The 25,391-nt window shown below is 45.0% G+C and overlaps 1 protein-coding gene across 1 annotated transcript in view; it reads left to right on the forward strand.

Annotated features, from left to right (window-relative positions):
* Window positions 1–25,391, forward strand: part of LOC120065278 (inositol 1,4,5-trisphosphate receptor type 1-like) — a 169,000-nt gene that overhangs the window by 75,282 nt on the left and 68,327 nt on the right. The window contains exons 34-39 of the mRNA XM_039016143.1: window positions 269–397; window positions 11,495–11,615; window positions 11,924–12,108; window positions 12,248–12,396; window positions 17,728–17,839; window positions 21,960–21,995. Of these exons, the coding sequence (XP_038872071.1) occupies window positions 269–397; window positions 11,495–11,615; window positions 11,924–12,108; window positions 12,248–12,396; window positions 17,728–17,839; window positions 21,960–21,995 (732 nt within the window). The remainder of the gene's footprint in view (window positions 1–268; window positions 398–11,494; window positions 11,616–11,923; window positions 12,109–12,247; window positions 12,397–17,727; window positions 17,840–21,959; window positions 21,996–25,391) is intronic.

A 25,391-nucleotide genomic window follows, 5' to 3' on the forward strand; every position in this document is an offset into this window, starting at 1 on the left:
GAGGGACAACACTTACACAATAGTTCTATGTCTGAATGACTGATGAGTTTGGGTCAGGGTTTCAATTAAACTAATTTACAAGGCATCATTGGAGCACAATAGTATAATTATTAGCATAACACAGTTTATCCTCCTGTACTGTACTATACTGTACGTAGGCCTGCGTTCATTTCAGTATTCAGACTGTGTAGATGTTATAATTGCAGTACAACTGCAGGTGAAACAGGAATGAGTTGTGGTCACCTTCTTGACCTTGTGACTTCTGCAGGTGTGCAACAACACGAGTGACCGCAAACACGCCGACACGGTCCTGGAGAGCTACGTGACCGAGACAGTCATGGGCATCGTGACCACCTTCTTCAGCTCACCCTTCTCCGACCAGTCCACCAGCCTGCAGGTAACCACTGGCAACCAACAACTAACCACTATGTTATCCATTTTACATGATTGTGTTGACCGAAACCAAACTGTGTTGGATCAGATAGTTTCTTTTCACATTGTCTAAACCGTCCTGAAAGTGGTGGATGTGTAACCAGGCCGGCTCAGTAAAGCTTGGTTTGGCTCGCCTCAGAGTAAGACAGTGCTAATGTCATGGTTGAAGGTTTAATAATTACCAAAAATATCTCTGTAGATAGTGTAGCTCCCAAGAGGCACCGGTCTCTCTCCTAACATAGCCCCTCCCACAACTAGCTTATGTTACCTTTAACCCCCAGCCCCCTCCCTCTCTTTCATCACTTCATTGTATAGTGTAGGTGGCCAGGACCATGTTTGTAAATATGGATAGATATACTAAGTCACCAAATCTACATTTAACCACATATGCATACAGTATGCCCCCTCCCTCCATTGACATAACCTAATGGTTTCACCCCACTTCCTTCTCCACCTACCAACCTATATGGTGAATCAATTTCAATTCAATCACTTTTTGACAGCACCTCCATTGATTTGAACAGAACCATCCATACATATTTGACCATTGTAGAAGTGCTCAGAAAGTGGATTTTTGAACCTTAATGCCAAAACATTCAATAGATAAAGGTGCTCAAATTTGACCCATTTTGCATACCCCACCATACCATGAGACAGCCATGTGTTCTTCACTGGAAAAAATCAACAGTTGAGTTTGATATCATTTTAAAGCTTACTAACAGGGTTAGTCAAACTATTTTATAATTTCTTGAAAAACATGTTTTTTAATAGAAAATTTACTTTTTATCCTTTAACATCAATTATCTAAAAGCGTAAACTCCGATTTGTATTTTATTTTTATATACACATATGTTATTGAGACACAACATGCTCTTGAATACAGGATGGGTGTCATGTTTTGGCTGATAAATGTACTAACATGGGAATAACACACCAGAGAATGTTGACTTGAAAAATGGCGATAATAATGGCGATGATAATGGCGCCAAAGGAGATGGCTGCCGTTTTACGATCCTGTAACCAATTGTGCTATTGTGCATGTTTTTTCGCAAGTTATTTTGTACATAATGTTTCTGCCACCGTGTCTTATGACCGAAAAGAGCTTCTTGACATCAGCGATTACTCACCCCATACTGGAAGAATTCTTCAATGAGTCTGTAACGCTCGTCTTTCTCCTCATCTGAAGAGGAGCAAGGATCGGACCAATATGCAGCATAGTTTAAAGACATAATCACGTTTATTTAAACGAAGACGAAAAACACTTGAACAAACTACAAAATAACAAACGACGTGAACATTACATTACATTTACATTACATTTAGCAGACGCTCTTATCCAGAGCGACTTACAAATTGGTGCATTCACCTTATGATATCCAGTGGAACAACCACTTTACAATAGTGCATCTAAATCTTTTAAGGGGGGGGGGTTAGAAGGATTACTTTATCCTATCCTAGGTATTCCTTAAAGAGGTGGGGTTTCAGGTGTCTCCGGAAGGTGGTGATTGACTCCGCTGACCTGGCGTCGTGAGGGAGTTTGTTCCATCATTGGGGTGCCAGAGCAGCGAACAGTTTTGACTGGGCTGAGCGGGAACAGTACTTCCTCAGAGGTAGGGAGGCGAGCAGGCCAGAGGTGGATGAACGCAGTGCCCTTGTTTGGGTGTAGGGCCTGATCAGAGCCTGAAGGTACGGAGGTGCCGTTCCCCTCACAGCTCCGTAGGCAAGCACCATGGTCTTGTAGCGGATGCGAGCTTCAACTGGAAGCCAGTGGAGAGAGCGGAGGAGCGGGGTGACGTGAGAGAACTTGGGAAGGTTGAACACCAGACGGGCTGCGGCGTTCTGGATGAGTTGTAGGGGTTTAATGGCACAGGCAGGGAGCCCAGCCAACAGCGAGTTGCAGTAATCCAGACGGGAGATGACAAGTGCCTGGATTAGGACCTGCGCCGCTTCCTGTGTGAGGCAGGGTCGTACTCTGCGAATGTTGTAGAGCATGAACCTACAGGAACGGGTCACCGCCTTGATGTTAGTTGAGAACGACAGGGTGTTGTCCAGGATCACGCCAAGGTTCTTAGCACTCTGGGAGGAGGACACAATGGAGTTGTCAACCGTGATGGCGAGATCATGGAACGGGCAGTCCTTCCCCGGGAGGAAGAGCAGCTCCGTCTTGCCGAGGTTCAGCTTGAGGTGGTGATCCGTCATCCACACTGATATGTCTGCCAGACATGCAGAGATGCGATTCGCCACCTGGTTATCAGAAGGGGGAAAGGAGAAGATTAATTGTGTGTCGTCTGCATAGCAATGATAGGAGAGACCATGTGAGGATATGACAGAGCCAAGTGACTTGGTGTATAGCGAGAATAGGAGAGGGCCTAGAACAGAGCCCTGGGGGACACCAGTGGTGAGAGCACGTGGTGCGGAGACAGATTCTCGCCACGCCACCTGGTAGGAGCGACCTGTCAGGTAGGACGCAATCCAAGCGTGGGCCGCGCCGGAGATGCCCAACTCGGAGAGGGTGGAGAGGAGGATCTGATGGTTCACAGTATCAAAGGCAGCCGATAGGTCTAGAAGGATGAGAGCAGAGGAGAGAGAGTTAGCTTTAGCAGTGCGGAGCGCCTCCGTGACACAGAGAAGAGCAGTCTCAGTTGAATGACTAGTCTTGAAACCTGACTGATTTGGATCAAGAAGGTCATTCTGAGAGAGATAGCAGGAGAGCTGGCCAAGGACGGCACGTTCAAGAGTTTGAGAGAAAAGAAAGAAGGGATACTGGTCTGTAGTTGTTGACATCGGAGGGATCGAGTGTAGGTTTTTTCAGAAGGGGTGCAACTCTCGCTCTCTTGAAGACGGAAGGGACGTAGCCAGCGGTCAAGGATGAGTTGATGAGCGAGGTGAGGTAAGGGAGAAGGTCTCCGGAAATGGTCTGGAGAAGAGAGGAGGGGATAGGGTCAAGCGGGCAGGTTGTTGGGCGGCCGGCTGTCACAAGACGCGAGATTTCATCTGGAGAGAGAGGGGAGAAAGAGGTCAAAGCACAGGGTAGGGCAGTGTGAGCAGAACCAGCGGTGTCGTTTGACTTAGCAAACGAGGATCGGATGTCGTCGACCTTCTTTTCAAAATGGTTGACGAAGTCATCCGCAGAGAGGGAGGAGGGGGGGGGGGGGGGGGGGGGGGAGGGGGAGGAGGATTCAGGAGGGAGGAGAAGGTGGCAAAGAGCTTCCTAGGGTTAGAGGAATTTAGAGTGGTAGAAAGTGGCTTTAGCAGCAGAGACAGAAGAGGAAAATGTAGAGAGGAGGGAGTGAAAGGATGCCAGGTCCGCAGGGAGGCGAGTTTTCCTCCATTTCCGCTCGGCTGCCCGGAGCCCTGTTCTGTGAGCTCGCAATGAGTCGTCGAGCCACGGAGCAGGAGGGGAGGACCGAGCCGGCCTGGAGGATAGGGGACATAGAGAGTCAAAGGATGCAGAAAGAGAGGAAAGGAGGGTTGAGGAGGCAGAATCAGGAGATAGGTTGGAGAAGGTTTGAGCAGAGGGAAGAGATGATAGGATGGAAGAGGAGAGAGTAGCGGGGGAGAGAGAGCGAAGGTTGGGACGGCGCGATACCATCCGAGTAGGGGCAGAGTGGGAAGTGTTGGATGAGAGCGAGAGGGAAAAGGATACAAGGTAGTGGTCGGAGACTTGGAGGGGAGTTGCAATGAGATTAGTGGAAGAACAGCATCTAGTAAAGATGAGGTCAAGCGTATTGCCTGCCTTGTGAGTAGGGGGGGAAGGTGAGAGGGTGAGGTCAAAAGAGGAGAGGAGTGGAAAGAAGGAGGCAGAGAGGAATGAGTCAAAGGTAGACGTGGGGAGGTTAAAGTCACCCAGAACTGTGAGAGGTGAGCCATCCTCAGGAAAGGAACTTATCAAGGCGTCAAGCTCATTGATGAACTCTCCAAGGGAACCTGGAGGGCGATAAATGATAAGGATGTTAAGCTTGAAAGGGCTGGTAACTGTGACAGCATGGAATTCAAAGGAGGCGATAGACAGATGGGTCAGGGGAGAAAGAGAGAATGTCCACTTGGGAGAGATGAGGATCCCAGTGCCACCACCCCGCTGACCAGAAGCTCTCGGGGTGTGCGAGAACACGTGGGCAGATGAGGAGAGAGCAGTAGGAGTAGCAGTGTTATCTGTGGTAATCCATGTTTCCGTCAGTGCCAAGAAGTCGAGGGACTGGAGGGAAGCATAGGCTGAGATGACCTCTGCCTTGTTGGCCGCAGATCGGCAGTTCCAGAGGCTGCCGGAGACCTGGAACTCCACGTGGGTCGTGCGCGCTGGGACCACCAGGTTAGTGGCAGCGGCCACGCGGTGTGAAGCGTTTGTATGGTCTGTGCAGAGAGGAGAGAACAGGGATAGACAGACACATAGTTGACAGGCTACAGAAGAGGCTACGCTAATGCAAAGGAGATTGGAATGACAAGTGGACTACACGTCTCGAATGTTCAGAAAGTTAAGCTTACGTTGCAAAAATCTTATTGACTAAAATGATTAAAATGATACAGTACTGCTGGCTGGTGAAGTAGGCTAGCTAGCAGTGGCTGCGTTGTTGACTTTGTTTGAAAGTGTAGCTGGCTAGGTAACCTCGATAACCTCGATAATTACTCTAAACTACACAATTATCTTAGATACAAAGACAGCAAAGACGACTATGTATCTAGCTAACACTACACTAATCAAATCGTTCCGTTGTAATGTATTATTAGTTTCTACAGTGCTGCTAGTCGGTAGAAGTTGACTAGCTAGCTAGCAGTTGTTGACTTAGTAGGAGAACGGTGGCGCGGCGCGGCGGACGAAAATAGCTGGCTAGCTAACCTCGATAATTACTCTAAACTACACAATTATCTTAGATACAAAGACAGCAAAGACAACTATGTAGCTAGCTAACACTACACTAATCAAATCGTTCCGTTGTAATGTATTAGTTTCTACAGTGCTGCTAGTCGGTAGAAGTTGACTAGCTAGCTAGCAGTTGTTGACTAGGTAGGAGAACGGTGGCGCGGCGCGGCGGACGAAAATAGCTGGCTAGCTAACCTCGATAATTACTCTAAACTACACAATTATCTTTGATACAAAGACGGCTATGTAGCTAGCTAAGAAAAATTGCTCAGATCAAACAAATCAAACCGTTGTACTGTAATGAAATGTAATATTACCTGTGGAGCGAAGCGAACAGACCTGAACTTGAGAACAAAACACATGAACGCACGAACAGGACGGAACACACGAACGAACAAAACGAAACAGTCCCGTGTGGTACAAACACTGACACAGGAACAATCACCCACAAACAAACAGTGAGAACAGCTTACCTTAATATGGTTCTCAATCAGAGGAAACGTAAAACACCTGCCCCTAATTGAGAACCATATCAGGCTAATACATTGAACCCAACATAGAAACACATAACATAGAATGCCCACCCCAACTCACGCCCTGACCATACTAAACAAAGACAAAATAAAGGAAATAAGGTCAGGAACGTGACAGTCGGACAGGAAGGATTTACTTCGGAAGCCCAACAGGGCTCTCATCCCCATCATTCGCAGGAGGAAAAGCCGGAGATATCGTGGACGACGGTCCGGGGGCCTTGTAAGGATCGACGGTCCGGGTGCCTTGCCTTGTATCTGTTGCCGAGAGGGTAATCTACCTTTACCATCGGTCCTATTAGTCAACGTACAATCAATCGATAATAAAATAGACGAACTACGAGCATGTATATCCTACCAACAGGACATTAAAACTGTAATATCTTATGTTTCACCGAGTCATGGCTGAACGACAACATGATTAAAATACACCTGGCGGGTTTTAAGCTTTTTCGGCAGGATAGAACAGCGGCTTCTGGTAAGACAAGGGGCGGCGGACTATGTATATTTGTAAACAACAGCTGGTGCACGAAATCTAAGGAAGTCTCTGTTTTGCTCGCCTGAGGTAGAGTATCTCATGATAAGCTCTAGACCACACTATTTACCAAGAGAGTTTACATCTATATTTTTTGTAGCCGTCTATATACCACCACAGACTGATGCTGGCACTAAGACCGCACTCAATGAGCTGTATACGGCCATAAGCAAACAGGAAAACGTTCATCCAGAGGCAGCTCTCCTAGTGGGCGGGGACTTTAATGCAGGGAATCTCAAATCCATTCTACCTAATCTTTATCAGCATGTTAAATGTGCAACCCGAGGGGAAAAAACTCTAGACCACATTTACTCCACACACAGAGCCCTGTCGATGTTAACTTCTTGCCGCACGGATCCCTTTAGCGGGATCATTTTCGTAAACAACCGCTGAATTGCAGAGCGCCAAATTCAAAAATACTAAAAATATTTATAATCATGAAATCACAATTGAAATATACCAAAACACAGCTTAGCTTGTTGTTAATCCACCTATCGTGTCAGATTTTGAAAATATGCTTTACAGTGAAAGCAATCCAAGCGTTTGAGTTTATCAATCACTAGACAAAACAGTAAGAACAGCTAGCCCCAAATTAGCTTGGTCACGAAAGTCAGAAAAGCAATAAAATGAATCGCTTACCTTTGATAATCTTCGGATGTTTGCACTCACAAGACTCCCAGTTACACATTAAATGTTCTTTTTGTTCGATAAAGATTAGTTTTATAACCAAAAACCGCCATTTGGTTTGCGCGTTATGTTCAGAAAACCACAGGCTCGTTCCGGTCCTGAAAGGCAGACGAAAATTCTATTGGGTTCAGGTCTGGAGACTGGCTAGGCCACTCCAGGACCTTGAGATGCTTCTTACGGAGTCACTCCTTAGTTGCCCTGGCTGTGTGTTTTGGGTCGTTGTCATGCTGGAAGACCCAGCCACGACCCATCTTCAATGCTCTTACTGAGGGAAGGAGGTTGTTGGCCAAGATCTCGCGATACATGGCCCCATCCATCCTCCCCTCAATACGGTGCAGTCGTCCTGTCCCCTTTGCAGAAAAGCATCCGCAAAGAATGATGTTTCCACCTCCATGCTTCACGGTTGGGATGGTGTTCTTGGGGTTGTACTCATCCTTCTTCTTCCTCCAAACACGGCGAGTGGAGTTTAGACCAAAAAGCTCTATTTTTGTCTCATCAGACCACATGACCTTCTCCCATTCCTCCTCTGGATCATCCAGATGGTCATTGGCAAACTTCAGACGGGCCTGGACATGCGCTGGCTTGAGCAGGGGGACCTTGCGTGCGCTGCAGGATTTTAATCCATGACGGCGTAGTGTGTTACTAATGGTTTTCTTTGAGACTGTGGTCCCAGCTCTCTTCAGGTCATTGACCAGGTCCTGCCATGTAGTTCTGGGCTGATCCCTCACCTTCCTCATGATCATTGATGCCCCACGAGGTGAGATCTTGCATGGAGCCCCAGACCGAGGGTGATTGACCGTCATCTTGAACTTCTTCCATTTTCTAATAATTGCGCCAACAGTTGTTGCCTTCTCACCAAGCTGCTTGCCTATTGTCCTGTAGCCCATCCCAGCCTTGTGCAGGTCTACAATTTTATCCCTGATGTCCTTACACAGCTCTCTGGTCTTGGCCATTGTGGAGAGGTTGGTGTCTGTTTGATTGAGTGTGTGGACAGGTGTCTTTTATACAGGTAACGAGTTCAAACAGGTGCAGTTAATACAGGTAATGAGTGGAGAACAGGAGGGCTTCTTAAAGAAAAACTAACAGGTCTGTGAGAGCCGGATTTTTTACTGGTTGGTAGGTGATCAAATACTTATGTCATGCAATAAAATGCAAATGAATTACTTAAAAATCATACAATGTTATTTTCTGGATTTTTGTTTTAGATTCCGTCTCTCACAGTTGAAGTGTACCTATGATAAAAATTACAGACCTCTACATGCTTTGTAAGTAGGAAAACCTGCAAAATCGGCAGTGTATCAAATACTTGTTCTCCCCACTGTGTGTGTGTGTGTATATATATATATTTATTTTATTTTATTTATCTAGGCAAGTCAGTTAAGAACAAATTCTTATTTACAATGACGGCCTACCCCGGCCAAACTCGGACTACTATCACGGCCAGATGTGATGCAGGGGACTCCCAATCACGTGACTCCCAATCACGGCCGGATGCAGCCTGGATATATCCTGAATTCAGGTCTAAAAATAAACTTTTTCTGTGGGCAAACATGTATAGGAAGTTTTGTTTAAATCAAAAAGGGATGCTTTCAAAAAGTGATTGAATTCAAATGGGTTTAAGCTATAGGCTCTTAAGTGATTCCTACCAATTTCTGAGAATGTAGATGGTGATTCACAGAACTCTAGACCAGGTGTGTGTGGTGTGTGCGAGCAATACGGTTTTAAAATGCATCCCTTCCCTGAACATAGAGTGACGTACTGTCAGAGAAAGCCAGTACACACCTCCTTCCCTCAGTTCCTTCAACCTCGTTTGCTATTTCTGTCTTTCATCCTTGAACATGGAGTTAGTCATCATCCTAGCCTTAGGGCTGTAGCCTCTTCCTGTGACCGTCTGTAATGATTATCATGGCGTTTTCCTGTTGTACAGTCATATCCTTGGTAGACAACATGCAGTAATTGTTGATCATTGTGTTCAATGTCCATTCTTGTACTTCTTGGTAAACCACTCGCTCTTCAATTCCTAGAATAGAAGACATTAGACCTTCTAGACCCCTCAAACTGAACTCTGGACCATGAAGGCAGTTCCATTGCATTTTTTTCATTGTTCCCTTCTAATCATGCACTGATTTAGACCTGTGACACCAGGTTGGTGCAATTAATTATCATGTAGAACAGAAAACCAGCAGGCTCCGGACCTCGTAGGGTAAGAGTTGATTATTATGGGCATCTGCACCAGTGTGTAGAGCAAGGTTCCCCAACTGGTTGCCTGTAAGAGAGGTGAGATACCAGGTTATCAAGTGGCTTGTCCTGAATATTGTCACTGACAATTATTTTATTTTCTGACTGCTTTCATCCTCTGCTGCAGGCCTCACTTTTGGGGAAAATGATAGAGGTATTTTATTTATTGGAATGGGGACCACACACATCTGGGTGCTAATGTTTCATGTGTGAGTATGCAGGTGCATGTGCTTTTCCATCCCATTACCTCAGCTGGTGTTGGTAAGGTTAGGCAACCTTAGCACAAATGCAATGTTTCCCCTCCAATTTTTGTCTGAATGCAAACTATTTATGTTTAGTCATGTTCAGTTGGTCTGACAGGGTGTTGTGACACAGGGGTTTGGGTGGGCTGGGGCAATATGACGGTGTGATGTTGGTGCTTGGTGTTTCACATGGGAAAGCTAACTGCCGCTAAACCCAGCAGTTAGATTCTTCACCACCTCCCTGCTGGCCTGGTTACAGGTGTTATCGCCCCTCCCCCTCTACCCTACCACAGTCAGAAGGGGGAGGGGTTTGTGGTGTAAGGTAACAGGTTGTGAGGATGCAGCAGAATCTGAGGCAGATTTCCCATGTGTGTCATGTTGTTTCACAGGGTTAGGTGTACATTTGATTTGTAATGGTGGAGACTTGATATTAAGTGTGAGTTGGAAACATTCCTGTTAGGTATACAATAGCATGGTTCTATAGACCTTTTAGTATTATCTACACTGAACAAAAATGTAAATGCAACATGTAACAATTTCAAAGATTTTACTGAGTTACTGTTGATATAAGGAAATCCGTCAATTGAAATAAATGAATTAGGCCCAAATCTATGGATTTCACATGACTGGGAATACAGATATGCATCTGTTGGTCACAGATACTTTTTAAAAAAGCATAGGGGCGTGGATCAGAGAACCAGTCAGTATCTGGTGTGACCTCCATTCACCTCATGCAGCGTGACATCTCCTTTTGCATAGAGTTGATCAGGCTTTTGATTGTGGCCTGTGGAACGTTGTCCCAATCCACTTCATTGGCTGTTCGAAGTTGCTGGATATTGGCAGGAACTGGAACACCCTGTCGTACACATTGATCCAGGGCATCCCGAACATGCTCAATGGGTGATCTGTCTGAGTATGCAGGCCATGGAAGAACTGGGACATTTTCTTCTTGCAACATGGGGCTGTGCATTATCATGCTAGAACATGAGGTGATGGTGGCAAATGAATGGCACAACAATGGGCCTCAGGATCACGGTATCTCTGTGCATTCAAATTGCCATCGATAAAATTATATTTTGTTCGTTGTCTGTAGCATATGCTTGCCCATACCATAACTCTACCGCCACGATGGGGCACTCTGTTCACAACGTTGACATCAGCATATCGCCCACACGACACCATACCATCTGCCCGGTGCATTTGAATCCGGTATTCATCCGTGAAGAGCACACTTCTCCAGCGTGCCAGTGGCCATCGAAGGTGAGCATTTGCCCACTGCAGTCAGTTACAATGTCAAGACCCTGGTGAGGACGACGAGCAAGCAGATGAGCTTCCCTGAGATGGTTTCTGACAGTTTGTGCAGAACTTTTTTGCTTGTGCAAACCCACAGGTTCATCAGCTATCCGGGTGGCTGGTCTCAAATGATCCTGCAGGTGAAGAAGCCGGATGTGGAGGTCCTGGGCGTGGTCACAGATGGTCTGCGGTTGTGAGACCGGTTGGAAGTACTGCCAAATTCTCTAAAATGACTTTAGAGGTTGCTTATGGTAGAAAAATGTACATTCAGTTCTCTGGCAACAGCTCTGGTGGACATTCCTGCAGTCAGCATGCCAATTGCACGCTCCCTCAAAACTTGAGACATCTGTGGCATGGATTTGTGTGACAAAACTGCACATTTTAGTGGCCTTTTATTGTCCCCAGCACATGTGTAATGAGCATGCTGTTTAATCAGCTTCTTGATATGCCACCCCTGTCAGGTGGATGGATTATTTTGGCTAAGGAGAAATGCTCATTAACAGGGATGTAAACAAATTTGTGCATAACATTTGAGAAAAGTAAGCTTTTTGTGCTTATCGAAAATCATGATACATGGGACCAACACTTTACACGTTGCGTTTATATTTTTGTTCTGTATAGTTGATCTATGTTATAACTTATTATTATTATTCTCCCTCTACCTTCTCCCTGTCCCCAGACCAGACAGCCTGTGTTTGTTCAGCAGTTACAGGCAGTGTTCAGAGTGTATCACTGTAACTGGCTGGTCCCAGTTCAGAAGGGCTCAGTGGAGAGCTGTATCAAGGTGCTGTCTGACGTGGGTAAGGAGGACAACACTAACCCCCAACACTGATTATATCATCAACTAACAAAGACAACTCAAAATAATAAGTAGTTCTATGAACTACTCTGGTGTATGTATAGATTTGACATGCTATATAACACTTTATTTATGTATGTTTTCAAAGAAATCCAACTTGATGTTAGTAATTTGTTGTTCTTTTGTTAGTCAAATCCCCTGATGAGGCAGTGGTATTATGATTGGGATGTACTATAAAGATGAGTGTTGTATCATACTGTCTGTAAGACCTCTACACACACATTATTTGGCTTTCTTGGTGTGTGACAGCTAAAGGGCGAGCCATCGCCATCCCGGTGGATCTGGACAGCCAGGTGAACAACCTGTTTGTGAAGTCCAACAACATCGTCCAGAAGACAGCAATGTCCTGGAGAATGTCTGCCCGCAATGCTGCCCGCAGAGACTCGGTACTGACCGCTTCGCGAGACTACAGGAACATCATTGAGAGACTGCAGGTGGGTACACTGTGTTTGTGAGTCTGTCCGTCCTTTTAAACTCATCCATCTGTATGGTTTACGTGTCTCTGTCTTAACCTCCCTCCCACTATCTCCCTCCGTTCCTCACCCCCCCCCCCCCCCCCCCCCCTTTCCGTAGGACATAGTGTCAGCTTTAGAGGACCGTCTGCGTCCGTTGGTCCAGGCTGAGCTGTCTGTCCTAGTAGATGTGCTGCATCGGCCAGAGCTGCTCTTTCCTGAGAACACAGACTCCCGCAGGAAGTGTGAGAGTGGCGGATTCATCTGCAAGTACGTGTGTTTACATTAACAATCTCACCCCAACCCTAAACAAAGTATACAGTGCCTGGTATATTAAATGGACATATGGTTAAAAAAAAATCAATAATATTGAAAACCAAATTAAAGAAAGGCACATTGCCAATTCTTGATGAATGTATTTATTGGTTGGAGGAATTCATCCAAGCACTTCCTTCAGCTCTGTTCAACATGATAACATAACTTGCACGGTGAAGCTGCTGCTCCAGTTTCAACTGTTCTGCCTGCGGCTATGGAACCCTGACCTGTTCACCGGACGTGTTACCTGTCCCAGACCTGCTGTTTTCAACTCTCTAGAGACAGCAGAAGTGGTAGAGATACTCTGAATGATCGGCTATGAAAAGCCAAATGACATTTATTCCTGAGGTGCTGACTTGTTACACCTTCGACAACTACTGGGATTATTATTATTTGACCATGCTGGTCATTTATGAACATTTGAACATCTTGGCCATGTTCTGTTATAATCTCCACCCGGCACAGCCAGAAGAGGACTGGCCACCCCTCATAGCCTGGTTCCTCTCTAGGTTTCTTCCTAGGTTTTGGCCTTTCTAGGGAGTTTTTCCTAGCCACCGTGCTTCTACACCTGCGTTGCTTGCTGTTTGGGGTTTTAGGCTGGGTTTATGTACAGCACTTTGAGATATCAGCAGATGTAAGAAGGGCTATATAAATACATTTGATTTGAAGAGCAGGAAGCCACTGAAGGTGTTACGACCATATGAATAGATAGATCTGGTAGATTTATGGAAGCGGGATATAGACCACATCTCCCAACTCTAACTCCAGGAGGATTGCAAATGAACTGAATCCCCAAACAAACATTTCCACTGCATTTCAGCCCTGCCACAATATGACCAGATGACATGTCAGTGATTCTCTCGTCAGCACAGATATGAGTGTTGACGAGGACAAGGCTGGAGATCACTCTGTCATGCTGATTGAGTTCGAATAACAGACTGGAAGCTTCAAAAGGAGTGTGGTGCTTGAAATCATTGTTCTTCCTCTGTCAACCATGGTTACCTGCAAGGAAACCTGTGGCGTCATCATTGCTTTGCACAAAAAGGGCTTCACAGGCAAGGATATTGCTGCCAGTAAGATTGCACCTAAATCAACCATTTATCGGATCATCAAGAACTTCAAGGAGAGCAGTTCAATTGTTGTGAAGAAGGCTTCAGGGCGCCCAAGAAAGTCCAGCAACCACCAGGACCGTCTCCTAAAGTTGATTCAGCTGCGGGATCGGGGCACCACCGGTACAGAGCTTGCTCAGGAATGGCAGCAGGCAGGTGTGAGTGCATCTGCACGCACAGTGAGATGAAGACTTTTGGAGGATGGCCTGGTGTCAAGAAGGGCAGCAAAGAAGCCACTTCTCTCCAGGAAAAACATCAGAGACAGACTGATATTCTGCAAAAGGTACAGGGATTGGACTGCTGAGGACTGGGGTAAAGTCATTTTCTCTGATGAATCCCCTTTCCGATTGTTTGGGGCATCCAGAAAAAAGCTTGTCCGGAGAAGGCAAAGTGAGCGCTACCATCAGTCCTGTGTCATGCCAACAGTAAAGCATCCTGAGACCATTCATGTGTGGGGTTGCTTCTCAGCCAAGGGAGTGGGCTCACTCACAATTTTGCCTAAGAACACAGCCATGAATAAAGAATGGTACCAACACATCCTCTGAGAGCGACTTCTCCCAACCATCCAGGAACAGTTTGGTGACGAACAATGCCTTTTCCAGCATGATGGAGCACCTTGCCATAAGGCAAAAGTGATAACTAAGAGGCTCGGGAACAAAACATCGATATTTTGGGTCCATGGCCAGGAAACTCCCCAGACCTTAATCCCATTGAGAATTTGTGGTCAATCCTCAAGAGGTGGGTGGACAAACAAAACCCCACAAATTCTAACAAACTCCAAGCATTGATTATGCAAGAATGGGCTGCCATCAGTCAGGATGTGGCCCAGAAGTTAATTGACAGCATGCCAGGGCGGATTGCAGAGGTTTTGAAAAAGAAGGGTCAACACTCCAAATATTGACTCTTTGCATCAACTTCATGTAATTATCAATAAAAGCCTTTGACACTTATGAAATGCTTGTAATTATACTTCAGTATTCCATAGTAACATCTGACAAAAATATCTAAAGACACTGAAGCAGCAAACTTTGTGGAAATTAATATTTGTGTCATTCTCAAAACTTTTGGCCACAACTGTATACAGCTCACTGGCCATTGTTCAGCAAGCCTACACCCAAACCTGTTTAATTCAGTTGACCACAGACCGTGTATCTGAAGTAGTAGACTCCTCTCACTAGTGCTGTAAAGAGACCTCTATCAGGAAAAAACATACAGTATGTTACGTGTACATTTTTGTATTTTTTATTTTGTCATCCAATGGTTGAAATACATGCATAGTACATTGTACCTGTAACTTGGTTCTAAACCTTGCTGATGTTTGTGATGACTTTGGGGTAGATCAATGTAATGTCACGCCACCTATGGTCTGTCTGTGAATACAGCATCGAAGAAGAGAGATTGCATTCATTCCATTTGGTCATTATTGTTTAATCACTGTCAGCAGCAACACCAGTAGAACTACAGAAGCCCTCATTCTGACAACACTGTCTGGGGGTCATTTTTATACCTCAGTCATTACATACGATGCATTGCCTATATTTGGTGACACAGTAGTGTGAGGCCAAGGCCTTCACAAAGAGAACATTTGTGGATAAGATTATTGGTCGTGGGAAGAGTGAACCTGTTATTTATCATGTGTCTGCGTGAATTTCTATTTTCACCTGACATCGCCTGAATAGAAAAGTCCAATCAAAAGTGAATATAAACAAAATGAATAAGGTTCTACTTGCAATGACTGTGATATGTGATTAGTTTTTTCCTACAAAACTTTTTATTTTAGATTTGTTTTGGCCCATTCACCTCTTCGGAGCACAAAAATAAATTTGTTTTTACGTTTTGTTTTTTTACATGTACATTCTACACACATTTTACATGCATGGTACCTTTCTTCTTGATCAGATAGCCCTTACACAGCCTGGTGGTGTGTTGGGTCATTGTCCCATTGAAAAACAAATGGTAGTTACACAAAGGGCAAACCAGATGGGATGGCGTATTGCTGCAGAATTCTGTGGCAGCCATGCTGGTTAAGTGTGCCTTGAATTCTAAATAAATCACAGACAGTGTCATCAGTAAAGCACCATCACACCTCCTTCTCCATGCTTCACGGTGGGAACCACACCTGCGGAGATCATCCATTCACCTACTCTGCGTCTCACAAAGACACGGCGGTTGGAACAAAAATCTCCAAATTGGACTCATCAGACCAAAGGACAGATTCCAGCAGTCTAATGTCCATTGCTCGTGTTTCTTGGCCCAAGCAAGTCTCTTCTTATTATTGGTGTCCTTTAATAGTGGTTTCTTTGCAGCAATTCGACCATGAAGGCCTGATTCACACAGTCTCCTCTGAACAGTTGATGTTGAGATGTGTCTGTTACTTGAACTCTGAGGCATTTATTTGGGCTGCAATTTCTGAGGCTAGTAACTCTAATGAACTTATCCTCTGTAGCAGAGGTAACTCTGGTTCTTCCTTTCCTGTGGCGGTCCTCATGAGAGCCAGTTTCATCATAGTGCTTGATGTTTTTGCGACTGCACTTGAAGAAACTTACAAAGTTCTTGATCTTTTCCGCATTGACTGACCTTCACGTCTTAAAGTAATTTGTCATTTCTCTTTGCTTATTTGAGCTCTTCTTGCCATAATATGGACTTTTACCAAATAGAGCTATCTTCTGTATACCACCCCTACCTTGTCACAACACAACTGATTGGCTCAAATGCATTAAGAAGGGAAGAAATTCCACAAATGAACTTTTAACAAGGCACACCTGTTAATTGAAATGCATTCCAGGTGACTACCTCATGAAGCTGGTTGAGAGAATGCCAAGTTTGCAAAGCTGTCATCAAGGCAAAGGGTGGCTACTTTGAAGAACTAAAATATAAAATATATTTTGATTTAACACTTTGTTGGTTACTACATGATTCCATATGTGTTTTTTCATAGTTTTGATGTCTTCACTATTATTCTACAATGTAGAAAACAGTAAAATAAAGAAAAACCCTTGAATATGTAGGTGTGTCCATCCTTTGGACTGGTACTATATACAGTACCGTTCAAAAGTTTGGGGTCACTTAGAAATGTCCTTGTTTTTTAAAGAAAATCATATTTTTTTGTCCATTTTAAAGTAACATCAAATTGATCAGAAGTACAGTGTAGACATTGTTAATGTTGTAAATGCCTATTGTTGCTGGAAACGGCAGATTTATTTTAATGGAATATCTACATAGGCGTACAGAGGCCCATTATCAGCAATGTGTTCCATTGGCACGTTGTGTTGGCTAATCCAAGTTGATCATTTTAAAAGGCTAATTGATCATTAGAAAACGCTTTTGAAATTATGTTAGCACAGCTGAAAACTGTTGGTCTGATTAAAAAAGCAATAAAACTGGCCTTCTTTAGACTAGTTGAGTATCTGGAGCATCAGCATTTGTGGGTTCGATTACAGGCTCAAAATGGCCAGAAACAAAGTACTTTCTTCTGAAACTCATCAGTCTATTATTGTTCTGGGAAATGATGGCTATTCCATGTGAGAAATTGCTAAGAAACTGAAGATCTCATACAACGCTGTGTACTACTCCCTTCACAGAACAATGCAAACTGGCCCTAACCAGAATAGAAAGATGAGTGGGAGGCCCCGGTGAACAACTGAGCAAGAGGACAAGTACATTAGAGTGTCTAGTTTGAGAAACAGATGCCTCACAAGTCCTCAACTGGCAGCTTCATTAAATAGTACCCGCAAAACACCAGTCTCAACGGCAACAGTGAAGAGGTGACTCCGGGATGCTGGCCTTGTAGGCAGAGTTCCTCTGTCCAGTGTCTGTGTTCTTTTGCCCATCTTAATCTTTTCTTTTTATTGGCCAGTCTGAGATATGGCTTTTTCTTTTCAACTCTGCCTAGAAGGCCAGCATCCCCGAGTCGCCTGTTGACGTTGAAACTGGTGTTTCGCAGGTACTATTTAATGAAGCTGTCATTTTTCTTACTGAACTTATTTGAATGCACTGACTGTTAAGTCGCTCTGGTTAGGAGTGTCTGTTAAATAACAAAAATATGAATGTGAATGTGTGCACAACACCGCCACTCCAACATTTTGTCCCCCAAACCCACCCATCCAGTCAATCCTCTTGTGACCTCAACCCCATGATTAGTGACCCCATGGTGACCTTTGACCCTGTCTCTCCCCAGGCTGATCAAACACACCAAGCAGCTGCTAGAGGAGAATGAGGAGAGGCTGTGTATCAAAGTCCTGCAGACCCTCCGAGAGATGATGACCAAAGACCGAGGATACGGAGAGAAGGTAGACCACGAGCCACATCACATCTTACCTTACATCCAACTGCAGCCCTGAACATCTAAAAACATCTCTTTCTTTCAATCACAGTTTGATCGATGAACTGTCTAGTGTCTAACCTCCTCTTTTTAGGTTTGCTCACACTGTAATACTCATCAACCAATGTCTGGGTGTGTTATTTATTCTGATGTGATATGGAATTATATGGGTCTATATAATGAATATAGACTGACCCGCTAGACTGACATGCTAGACTGACCTCATGAATACTTGGCTGGCCACTAACTAACCTGCATGGCCCAATGAAAGCATCCATGTGTGAGGACAAGCATGAAGATGTACTGTAGCTCCCGATGGTCCATCTTCATATAAAAGCTATTGGTTCAGAATGGATGGAATTTCCCTCTTCTATTATACCAAACACTTTTCAATCTGTGTATAACACCTTCTAATATGGAACGCCATTTTGGTCTTTGCGTGTCAAAAATATACACGTCAAATAACACTTCGATGCGTCAAATAAGCTTTTAATTTGACACTACAAATAACAAAATTCTATAGACCCTTTTCCAGTATGCGACACACAGATGCGTGCGACTCTTGGCGTCATTAAGAAAGCCAACACCATCTGCGCCCAGTCAACATAGCCTAGATTTACATTTTTATTACTTCTAAACAAAATAAAAAATGTGGTTTCTCATACGCTTACAATTATGTTTGTTTTGATTCTTGCTTGAATAGTCACTAAGATTATATTTCATTGTGATCTTTGTAAAATAAATATTTTGGATGCAGCAGTTGTTGGCTACAATGCTATCGCTAATTGATATAGGCTGTGCAAGCCAAGCACCACCACTATGATCAGTAGCACTGTCCAAGCTGCTGTAAAAAAATATGTTTACAATACTGCTTTGGTAATAAAGCATTATTTCTTTGACCGAATGGAAAACGTCTGTGTGAGCATTTGAAATAAGATCAGGATCAAACGAGCAGGATCAAAAATGTTAGATACAGATGTTATTAGCATCTTCTGGGGTAGCTAGCTAACGTTAGCTTGATTACCTAGTTAGCACCAATGCCTGAAACAGCCTGAAAACAATGACCAGCAGAAACTGCAGTTATTTTCAATAATAGCTAGGCAGCCACTTGTGTTCCTATTGAAATCAAATGTCAGTTCATGAAAATAACTAGCTCGCTAGCTATTTGTACATCCCTTTCAATCCCACTAGAGTCGTTAGACACACCGGTGTGTCAATCTAAGTTACATAACAAAATAATTTTCAAAACATCCGCCGGTGTTGCACTTCCGCATCTGCAGTGAAAGGTGGCAAAGCTAGAGCGGGGTTTGTCAGACCATGAGACATCCCTATAATAGGTTTTCTAACGAAAATGTCTGTAGCGTCCGAACGGTTTGACCGAACACGATGGTGTTGTCCGTTTTGCTCTTTGACCCCCACAAATGTTAGGAGACTCGTCTGAAGTCAGTACAGTCGATGTGCCAATTTCTGTTTAGTAGTGTCCGAACCGTTTGGGCTACAAACTAATGGGACCCCGCTGTGGAAAGGGGAGATTCTCACGATGGTGTTCTCCATTTTGCTATACGACCCCCACAAGTGTCACGGGACTCGTCTGAAGGTACCCGGTACTGGTATAAAAAAAAAACTAATTGAAGTAATGAAGTTAGTTTTGTGCCTACCCCAAAAAAGGGGTTAAATATGTGTTAAAAAATATATACAGAACCAGTCAAAAGTTTGGACACCTACTCATTCAAGGATTTTTCTTTATTTTGACTTTTTTCTACATTGTAGAATAATAGTGAAGACATCAACACTATGAAATAACACATATAGAATCATGTAGTAACCCAAAAAGTGTTAAGCAAATCAAAATATATTTTACATTTCAGGTTCTTCACTGTAGCCACCCTTTGCCTTGATGACAGCTTTGCACACTCTTGGCATTCTCTCAACCAGCTTCATGAGGTAGCCACCTGGAATGCATTTCAATTAACAGGTGTGCCTTGTTAATTTGTGAAATTTCTTTCCTTAATGCATTTGAGCCAATCAGTTGTGTTGTAACAAGGTAGGGGTGTTATACAGAAGATGGCCCTATTTGGTTAAAGACCAAGTCCATATTATGTCAAGAACAGCTCAAATAAACAGAGAATCATTACTTTAAGAGATGATGGTCAGTCAATCCGGGAAAATTTCAAGAACTCAAGAAAATTTCTTCAAGTGCAGTTGCAAAAACCATCAAGCGCTATGATGAAACTGGCTCTCATGAGGACCGCCACAGGAAAGCAGGACCCAGAGTTACCTCTGCTGCAGAGGATAAGTTCATTAGAGTTAACTGCACCTCCGATTGCAGCCCAAATAAAAAGTAACAGACACATCTCAACATCAACTGTTCAGAGGAGACTGCGTAAATCAGGCCTTCATGTTAGAATTGCTGCAAAGAAACCACTAGTAAAGGACACCAATAAGAAGAGGAGACTTGCTTTGGCCAAGAAACACGAGCAATGGACATTAGACAAGTGGAAATCTGTCCTTTGGTCTGATGAGTCCAATTTGGATATTTTTGGTTCCAAACGCCAAGTCTTTGTGAGACGCAGAGTAGGTGAACGAATCATCTCCACATGTGTGGTTCCCACCGTGAAGCATGGAGGAGGAGGTGTGATGGTGTGGGGGTGCCTTGCTGGTGATAATGTCAGTGATTTATTTAGAATTCAAGGCACACTTAACCAGCATGGCTACCACAGCATTCTGCAGTGATACACCATCCCATCTGGTTTGCGCTTAGTCCCACTATCATTTGTTTTTCAACAGGACAATGACCCAACACACCTCCAGGCTGAGTAAGGGCTATTTGACCAAGGAGAGTGATGGAGTGTTGCGTCAGATGACCTGGCCTCCACAATCACCCGACCTCAACCCAATTGATATGGTTTGGGATGAGTTGGACCACAGAGTGAAGACAAAGCTGTTCAGCATATGTAGGAACTCCTTCAAGACTGTTGGAAAAGCATTCCATATGCAGCTGGTTGAGGGAATGCCAAGAGTGTGCAGAGCTGTCATCAAGGCAAAGGGTGCCTACTTTGAAGAATCTAAAATATATTTTGATTTGTTAATCACTTTTTTGGTTACTACATGATTCCATGTGTGTTATTTCATAGTTTTGATGTCTTCACTATTATTCTACAATGTAGAAAATAGTGAAAATAAAGAAAAACCCTTGAATGAGTAGGTGTGTCCAAACTTTTGACTGGTACTCTCTATATATATATTTCCTTAGTATAATTCCTAGATTTAGGACACTTCAAAACCTATTTTTTTATGATACATTTTTTGACTCTCCTTTTTGCCTTTTATGACTGTTATGCAATGCGTGTATATGGGCTTTAGTAGTAACAGCCAAAATCAATATTTTATCAAAACATTTATTTTATACCTAATAGGGGTCCAAAAAATCATACATAGTATGACCATCTTGAAACAATTCCATATGTCAGCTTAGCACCAGCATCATAGCATATGTATCGGTGAATCGCTGTGACATATGAAATAGGAGTGATAATAACTGTGTAATAACTGTGTAAAAAAGTAATGAAAGTGTTAAGTGAATTGCAGTCCTATCCAGGTCCACAAGCTTATTTGACTCGTCAAATAGTATTATTTTTTAATTAATTTAACCCTTATTTTACCAGGTAAGTTGACAGAACACATTCTCATGCACAGCAACGACCTGGGGAATAGTTACAGGGAAGCTGGTGATGATTAGATGACCGTGATGGTATGAGGGCCTCTACTAGATCTTTAGTGACCACAGAGAGTCAGGACACCTGTTTAACGTCCCATCCCGAAAGGCAGCACCCTACACAGGGCAATGTCCCCAATCACTGCCCTGGGGCATTGGGATATTTTTTTTAGACCAGAGGAAACGGTGTATTTTCTAAAGTATTACATGTTTGCTAAGATACACATGACATGAGTGCTTTGAAGACCGTATTTATCTGTTGTCTGAATAAAGTTGATATATGTTCCCTTATGTTGTGGTGTTCACAATGGTACAGCAGCAGCCTGTGTCCTCCCTATGCTAACCAATCTAACCCTCCTCTCTTCTCTTTCAGCTCAGGTCCTTTAATGATGAGATGGATATGCCGGAGGTTGTTCCTCTTTTTCTTCTACTTCTCGCTCCCTCTTTCACTTGTTCTGTCAATGTGCCTTTTCCTCTTAAATGTAGGTCTGTGGTTGTGTCTGTATGTGGTGGTGATGCGTGTCTGTAGGTAGTACGCCTGGGCTTGTAGTGGTAGTTCTGGTTTGCTTTTTCTCTCACCCGCTCTCTCTCACCCTCCCATTCAGTAAGTAAAGCTAAGTGTGTGTGTGCATTAGCCAATAGTGTTATGCTGTTCCAGAGTCCCATGCTGGTAGGGCAGGCTGTCGGTGTGTTTGGACATACCCAGTCTCTCTAAGGCACATTTTGATGGCGGTGGAGGCCACAAAAAATCTGAACTTATCATGAGGGTCCTCAGTTGCTCACGAGTCTGCGTACCCACATGCAATTTGTGCAATTATACACATTTTAGAGAACACGTTGCAGTTTTAAAGCAAGTTTGCGGCAATTCTACACATTTTGCCATGGGGCAGAGAAAAGATTTTGCCATATAACACATTTTATGCATTTATACAAATGTCCTGCAATTCTACACATTTTGCCATACGGTGGAGAGAAATGTTTGCTGTTTTTAATGTGATATCTGAGTGGGACTGACTAACAAAACCAATGGAGGGGCCCCCCACTCTTTTAATTCAACCATGATTACTAATTTTAGATAAATGTTTTGCTGACATGGGCTGATTGAGTGACTATCAGTGACTGACATAAGAGAGAAACTGCTGGTGCGCCACCACATTTTGAAGTTGCACCTTGTGTGTTCTACTATTCTAACTCACGACAGTAGGTTGACTTGTTTTAATGTATTTTTTATAGGGCCTTCAAAAGGGCTGTGGAATGTGTGTACATGGTTCCTTTAGGAACATCCCTCCCTATTTCACCAGAAGGATGAAAGGAGCTTTCAGGAGGAGCTTTAGTCAATGCTACTGCAACAGGACCAGGAGTATTCCTAGTCAGGAAGAACTGTGCAGTGAAATGTTGTTTTACAGGATCAGCCATAGTAGTACGGCGCTCCTGGAGAAAATTACAGTTAAGTGCCTTGTTCAACGACACAAATCAACAGATTTTTCACCTTGACTACTCGGGTATTTGAACCAGCAACCTTTCAGGTACTGGCCCAACGCTCTAAACGCGAGGCTACCTGCTGTCATAAGAGGAGAGTATAATATAACTTCTGATACTGTCTGTTTGACCTATAACATGAATTTTGGACCAGTAATGTTGGCTTCTCATATGTGTGCCATTTATTTACCTTCTCTTCTTTTCGCAATTTCCTGATTTTAAGTTTTCCTTTCTCTCCATTCTCTACCTTTTCAGTGTCTTCCTCATTCTACGTGAGGTCTGGGCTTTCCCCAGGATGTCAGTAGGGGGCACTGTGACGGTATATCTAGGAAGGTGTGTGCGTGTGCGGCTGTGTCCTAGTTTTCCCTGCCTGCAAGTTGCACGATTCCTGGGCCGCTGCCAGCTCTGGGGTGATGGTTACATAACGACCGGGCCGGCTTTTTTTATTTTTCCTGGAACTCAGCCTGCCTCTCACTCCCTCTCCCTGGAACCCAGCCTGCATCTCTCTCTATACCTCTCCCTGCCTCTCTCTCCCTCTCCCTGGAACCCAGCCTGCATCTCTCTCTATACCTCTCCCTGCCTCTTTATACCTCTCGCCCTGTCTCCCTCTCCCTGGAACCCAGCCTGCATCTCTCCCTGCCTCTCGCTCCCTCTCCCTGGAACCCAGCCTGCATCTCTCTCTATGCCTCTCTCTCCCTCTCCCTCGAACCCAGCCTGCATCTCTCTCTATGCCTCTCTCTCCCTCTCCCTGGAACCCAGCCTGCATCTCTCTCTATACCTCTCCCTGCCTCTCTCTCCCTCTCCCTGGAACCCAGCCTGCATCTCTCTCCATACCTCTCTCCCTCTCCCTGGAACCCAGCCTGCCTCTCTCTATACCTCGCCCTGACTCTCTCTTCCTGGAACCCAGCCTGCATTTCTATCCATACCTCTCCCTGCCTCTCTCCCTCTCCCTGGAACCCAGCCTGCATCTCTCTTTATACCTCTCTCTCCTTGGAACCCAGCCTGCATCTCTCTCTATACCTCTCTCTCCTTGGAACCCAGCCTGCCTCTCTCTCTATGCCTCTCTCTCCCTCTCCCTGGAACCCAGCCTGCCTCTCTCTATACCTCTCTCTATACCTCGCCCTGACTCTCTCTCCCTGGAACCCAGCCTGCATCTCTATCCATACCTCTCACTGCCTCTCTCCCTGGAACCCAGCCTGCATCTCTCTTTATACCTCTCTCTCATTGGAACCCAGCCTGCATCTCTCTCTCTACCTCTCTCTCCTTGGAACCCAGCCTGCCTCTCTATCCATACCTCTCCCTGCCTCTCTCCCTGGAACCCAGCCTGCATCTCTCTTTATACCTCTCTCTCATTGGAACCCAGCCTGCATCTCTCTTTATACCTCTCTCTCATTGGAACCTATCCTGCATCTCTCTCTCTACCTCTCTCTCCTTGGAACCCAGCCTGCATCTCTCTCTATACCTCTCTCTCTCTGCCTACCTCTCCCTGGAAACCAGCCTGCCCCTCTCCCTGGAACCCAGCCTGCGTCTCTCTCTCTACCTCTCTCCCCTCCCTCCACTGATGTGTGACCTTCAGAAGTAATAGCCAATAAAAGTGCGGAGGAGCTGTTGTCCCAGAGACACTGGCTTTGCCTTTGCAGGAGGGGGCTATAGGAGGTACAGGGTCGGGGGCTATAGGGGGTACAGGGTCGGGGGCTATAGGGGGTACAGGGTCGGGGGGTACAGGGTCGGGGGCTATGGGGGGTACAGGGTCGGGGGCTATAGGGGGTACAGGGTCGGGGGCTATAGGGCTTACAGGGTCGGGGGATATAGGGCTTACAGGGTCGGGGGCTATAGGGGGTACAGGGTCGGGGGCTATAGGGCGTACAGGGTCGGGGGATGTAGGGCGTACAGGGTCGGGGGCTATAGGGCTTACAGGGTCGGGGGCTGTAGGGCTTACAGGGTCGGGGGATGTAGGGCGTACAGGGTCGGGGGATGTAGGGCTTACAGGGTCGGGGGCTATAGGGCTTACAGGGTCGGAGGATATAGGGCTTACAGGGTCGGGGGATATAGGGCTTACAGGGTCGGGGGGTACAGGGTCGGGGGCTATAGGTCGTACAGGATCGGGGGATATAGGGCTTACAGGGTCGGGGGCTATAGGGCTTACAGGGTCGGGGGCTATAGGGCTTAAAGGGTCGGGGGCTATAGGGCTTACAGGGTCGGGGGCTATAGGGCTTACAGGGTCGGGGGCTATAGGGCTTACAGGGTCGGGGGCTATAGGGCTTACAGGGTCGGGGGATATAGGGCTTACAGGGTCGGGGGATATAGGGCTTACAGGGTCGGGGGA

This window comes from Salvelinus namaycush, chromosome 20, assembly GCF_016432855.1.
Source record: "Salvelinus namaycush isolate Seneca chromosome 20, SaNama_1.0, whole genome shotgun sequence".
Lineage (NCBI taxonomy): Eukaryota > Metazoa > Chordata > Actinopteri > Salmoniformes > Salmonidae > Salvelinus > Salvelinus namaycush.